Source organism: Helianthus annuus, chromosome 13 (assembly GCF_002127325.2).
Source record: "Helianthus annuus cultivar XRQ/B chromosome 13, HanXRQr2.0-SUNRISE, whole genome shotgun sequence".
Taxonomy (NCBI): Eukaryota; Viridiplantae; Streptophyta; class Magnoliopsida; order Asterales; family Asteraceae; genus Helianthus; species Helianthus annuus.
Window position 1 is genome coordinate 72,457,883 of NC_035445.2, and position 5,155 is coordinate 72,463,037.

The following is a 5,155-nucleotide window of genomic DNA, read 5'->3' on the forward strand; positions in this document are numbered from 1 at the left end:
CTTATGGTGCCAAAAATTGTTTTAAAATGATAACGTATGGAGAAATGGGAAATGTTTGAAAAATTATATATTTTTTTTTCCAGTTTTACCCCTCCTTCATTAAAAGTCTCCCTCCCCCTCCTTTTTAGTGGATTTTAGTTAGTTTTCTAGTTTTCTCATTTATATTTAGTTTTCTCATGATCCTCTCCCTATATATATATATATATATATATATATATATATATATATATATATATATATATCTATACTATATATAATATACATATCCAAAGGACTTCTTAAGGTCATTAAAATTTCCTTAAAACACCCCTAAAGCATGATGTACAAGTGTTTTAAGCATCAGAAAACATCCATTTCCACTTATACCCTTCAACTAAAAAAAACACGGATACATCAGGGTTTCACTCTCATTTCAAAACATTTCAAAATGCCCGCTTCCTGCTCCTCTCTCTCTCTCTCTCTCCGGCGATTTTAGATCTGGATCTAGGGTTTTTCTCCATCACGTTTCTACTACTCCAATTCCTCATGGAAATCATTGGAATCAAACTCAAGTCTAGGTTTTGAACTTCACGGAGTAAGTGCTTTTCTGGATTTTGTCCGAATTCATTGGAATTTTATATTGTAGATCTAGGTTTCAAACTTTTGATATGAACCGATTTCGTTGAGGTAATTATTGTTTGGTTCTGTAAATATGAAATCCGTACCATTTGTTTTGTTACAGGAGTTGAGAGTCCCACAAAGATCGATGAAACTGAAAACACGCAGTGATGAACACCGATTTGTAAGAAACCCTAACTAAAGGTTTCTTCCGGTCTTCTCTTCTGATGGTTTCTTCCGGTCTGGTCTTCTCTGCTGATGGTTTCTTTGGTGCAGCCTAACTCTCTTTACTGTAAGTCTTTTTTGTTTTGCATCCCCCTTTTGGGTTTACATTTCTGATATCGGTCTTACCCTTTGTGTTTTGAGTTCCTCAAAATCAACAACTGGTACATGTGCTAATGATATCACCGTTTGTGGAATTTCCAAACCTTTTTTTGTGAATTTTCTTTTATATAATTGCAGTCAAGTAAGTGGAACCGAGATGCAGAAATTGAGGGTCACTTTGGAGAAGGTTAAGCAGCATAATTTGCAACTTGCTCTATCAAACATCTGAGTGATAGAGGTCTTTTTTCTTCACATAGTTTATTGAATTTTGTTATACATTTTTTTCTTGTTGTGATATACATTTAAATTTATGAGACATATTGTATCTATGTCATAGGAACTATGGTCAAGGAAAGGGTAAGTGATTCAGCACAATGCTAGGTAACTTGTCATTCTATTTAACTTTAAACAGTGGTCATATTCATATCGCTTTGTTTTGTTGTTTGAGTCAGCAAAAAGATCTCTATCATGAGCCTGGCTGCAAAAATCGCTTGATTATTGCAAAAAAAAAACGTGGAGTTGGAGGTTAGTTAGTTAATATATTCTTCATTTGTTAGTACATCACATGATACATAGCTTGAACTGTATTTTGCAGATGGTTGGTGCCTCTGGGAACAACTTGATGTGTTGTGTTCATTGAAGTCTGGTATTTCCGAGGAGGTCTTGAAGGCTTATGACGGCAACGATTTTCAAAAGCCTTCTCTTATGGCCATCGTAAGCCAGATCTACGATGTCTCACAACGCTGGTATAATAACATTAGGGTTTAGTTTAATTTTCTATGTTCAATCTATAAATAACACTTTCTGTGTTGATTTGTTGTTCTGGATACTGGCTTATAGTAAAAATTAGGGTTTAGAACATAATATAGGGGGATTTTGGTGTATTATTTCGATTTACAATATAGTAGTAGTGTTTTTACCATCTTAAAGTCCAGTGTGTATAAATCTATTGAAGACGTTGCTGATCGGGATGTTAATATTAGGTGTATTCTGCAATTTTTATTCTTTATTAAAGACACTGCTGGCAAAGTTGGTTCACAAATAGTAAGGTTGGCTACAAGTGGTAATAAAGTCTCATCAGACATTTTGCACTTGATTTTGAGAACTTTTAAATGACTGATGGTTCGTGCAGGGAGCATTTGACGTTAGGATTTAATGTTCGAGCTGCTGTACAAAGTACTCATAGCAGAATATTTGGTGAAAGTATGGCTTTTGATAACATATTTGAGTTTCTTGAACTGTAAATAAACAACCTAACATCACACCCGACGGTTCGGCCGTGCACAACGGAGGGTTTCAGAGTTAATATTTTTGTTTGAGTTTTAGTGCGTACGGGTCCTAACCGATCATTGTGTGCGACATTTTTTATTTGAAATATAGCATTTGAAATTATAACCTAATTTACTGTTTTGAGCAGGTTGGATATTCGTGTTTTGCTAAACCTTTCCCTCGGCACAATCATGAACCATGCCTTAGTTTATGTAAGGAGACACTCAAACATAATGTTCATGAATACTCAAATTTATAGAAATTGTCTGCTTACTTCATGCCAGTGAACTTAGATTTCTTCTCTACTAACTACAATCTACTCACTATGTATAAAACTATTACCATTCACAGATGTTAGTCTATTGTGTTAACATATCATAAATCCGAAATTGTGCAACTTTTATAATTTCGTCAAATTGTACGTATCTTTCTTTGTGATTGACGCTTTTCATCATATGCAGATCGCAACAAAAAAAAACCGTATAATATGGTATAGAAAATGATTTTGAGAATGGCGAAACTACTAGATAAGCAGTTGTCTAGAAGCAATCCTGAATGTAGGCCCTGGACTTGACGACGTTAAATCGTTGTTAATACTCCGTGAACGAGGACGCTTCAGTCCTACTCGCTACTTCGTTGATAGCGTTATTGGATTCGATGAAACTGATCTACATCAGTCCTGGGTTAAGGTAACTGAATCCCTATTTATCATGCTTGCAACTTCAATTCTTTATGGTGCTATACCCTATGATTGTAAATCCTACAGTTAGGTGAGCTCCAGCGACCATGAAACGATCGATTCTGGTGGCAATGGTGCGTCATAAGTCCAGATCGAGGACTAAAGGAGCGGTATCACCAACAATTGGCAGGTTAACGACACGATCACCAAATGTACTCATACTCCAGATGGTGCCATTTTCCGTGTCTTTTTTACATACCATGTTATAGATTGTTGCTGCCGCCGCATCGCGCGGGTTCCTACTAGTATATATATATATATATATATATATATATATATATATAGGATTAAGTTCATTTGTGAACCTTTTTATATTTGTGAACAAAACGAACTAATCCTAGCCATTGATCTTCTTTTAAAGTTATAAGGGTATGATGGTCATTAGACATATAAACACTATTTTTTATTTAATTTATTATACATAATCAGATTCAGTTAACAAATACATCTATAACCACCCTACTTTCTTGATCAAAAACCAAATTCGATTTTTTTTTAATTAACCGTTCCAAAAATATTCCTTGCTAGTCCAAATCAATACAATATACTAATTTGTCTTAATTTAATGAAAAAATATATTTGTGTGTTACTTTATTGTTAAAAGGCAAATTGCACATTAGCCCGTTATAGATATACAAATTAACGATATATGTATTTTATATGCAAACAGTATGTACACAAGTGTAAATGCACCTACATGATATCGATTTTTAATGAACAACAACTGCAATTAACATCATCCATATAAAATATTCTCCCATAACTCGTTCAAAATGACGTCCACCAACATAATCAAAATAAACCATAACTACTAGTTTCACCAAAACAAGCAAAATAAGCCATAACTACTATTGAAACACCAGACCAAACACTACACAAAATAAACCCCTAGCAACTTCACATCTATTTCTTTTTCTTGATACCGGCAAACTGATTAGCTTCGCTCGTAATTCGTTCGTGAGGTATGTTCGCATGCAATATTATCAGTTTCACAACAAACTTCTTCCTAAGTTGTCTTATTTTGTTTTTCGCTTTTGAGATTTCAGTTGGAAACCCAGCTTCCCAACGCCCTTCAACGATCCCTATCCATGTTTCCATGTGACGCATCACATATATACCGCAGTCTTCATAGTTTCCTATAGTTGCCCAACTAATCTCTAAACGAATAGGCTGGACATCTTCAATCTCATAGCAACGGGGATGACCAGTACGCTTTTACAACATCTTTCTACACACAAAATATTATGATGTATTATTTGTAAAAGTACACGTATGTACATGACATCTAAACAAATTATCACTTTTTAATTCTTTTTGTAAACATCTAGTTGTTGTTCGGTGAATATTTGTTTTTCATACACGTGTGCATAGTTGCTATTTGTTTTTTATACACTTTCATACACATGTGTATAGTTGCTATTTGTTTTTTATACACATGTGTATAATTATTGTTTGTTGAGCAATTGATTTTTTATACACATGTGTATAGTTATATATGCTTATAGTTGTTGTTAAATGACTGTTTATTTTTTTCTACACATGTGTATATATTTGTTAAGTTATGCACATTAATATGTTATTATAACCATTATAATTGTATTTCACATATGTGTGCAAACATTTTATTAAATAGTATTATTATTAACTTCTACATTTGCATGTAAAACATACGTATTTAAAATTGAATAATCTAACATATTTAATATAAGATGCGATATCATAGGGAAAATCCTAAAAAGAAGGAAACTCTTGTTAGTGGCTTCTAAAAAAACAAATAACAAAATTACCATATTACCCTTATAACGGTTACTATGTATCAATTTATTCTTTTTTTTAATTAAAAAACTATTAAAATCCTAAAATCTACATCTCATCATCCAACGGCCAGGATCTGTTCTTTTTTGTTCACAATTTAAATATGGTTCACTCTTGATCCCTACCCTATATATATATATATATATATATATATATATATATATATATATATATATATATATGTATAGTGTCAGGATTTAGAGAAAACAAGGGAAAGTGTGAGAACGGTGAGAACGCTTATGGATCATCAGATCAAAACAATCCATGGACTAGAGTGCGCGGTGGCGTTTTCATAAATAACATCAATTTTATTATGTGGGACGCGCTTCATTAAGGGTAAAAGGGTCTTTTACCGCTCAAATTCAAAATGCCAACAAATGATAAAACGCAATTAAAAAAAAAACGCCATTA

General features: G+C 33.1%; 1 protein-coding gene across 5 annotated transcripts; it reads left to right on the forward strand.

The window, feature by feature from the left end:
- The first annotated feature begins 410 nt into the window (after positions 1–410).
- LOC110898158 lies at positions 411–3,169 on the forward strand. Of its 5 annotated transcripts, none has more exons than XR_004877198.1 (11): positions 411–574; positions 722–889; positions 1,060–1,159; positions 1,259–1,302; positions 1,374–1,446; positions 1,517–1,667; positions 1,905–1,970; positions 2,054–2,124; positions 2,339–2,402; positions 2,652–2,879; positions 2,957–3,169. XR_004877198.1 is itself a non-coding variant. In XM_035981980.1 (10 exons), exons 4-9 carry the CDS (start codon positions 1,264–1,266, stop codon positions 2,359–2,361), a joined length of 399 nt encoding a protein of 132 aa, XP_035837873.1. In that variant the 5' UTR covers positions 411–574; positions 722–889; positions 1,060–1,159; positions 1,259–1,263; the 3' UTR covers positions 2,362–2,402; positions 2,652–2,950. The 5 variants fall into 5 exon arrangements, 1 of the variants encoding a protein (XP_035837873.1); XR_002569247.2 differs by having other exon boundaries at positions 1,259–1,278; positions 1,498–1,667; XR_004877197.1 differs by having other exon boundaries at positions 1,259–1,278; positions 1,852–1,970.
- The last annotated feature ends 1,986 nt before the right edge of the window (positions 3,170–5,155 follow it).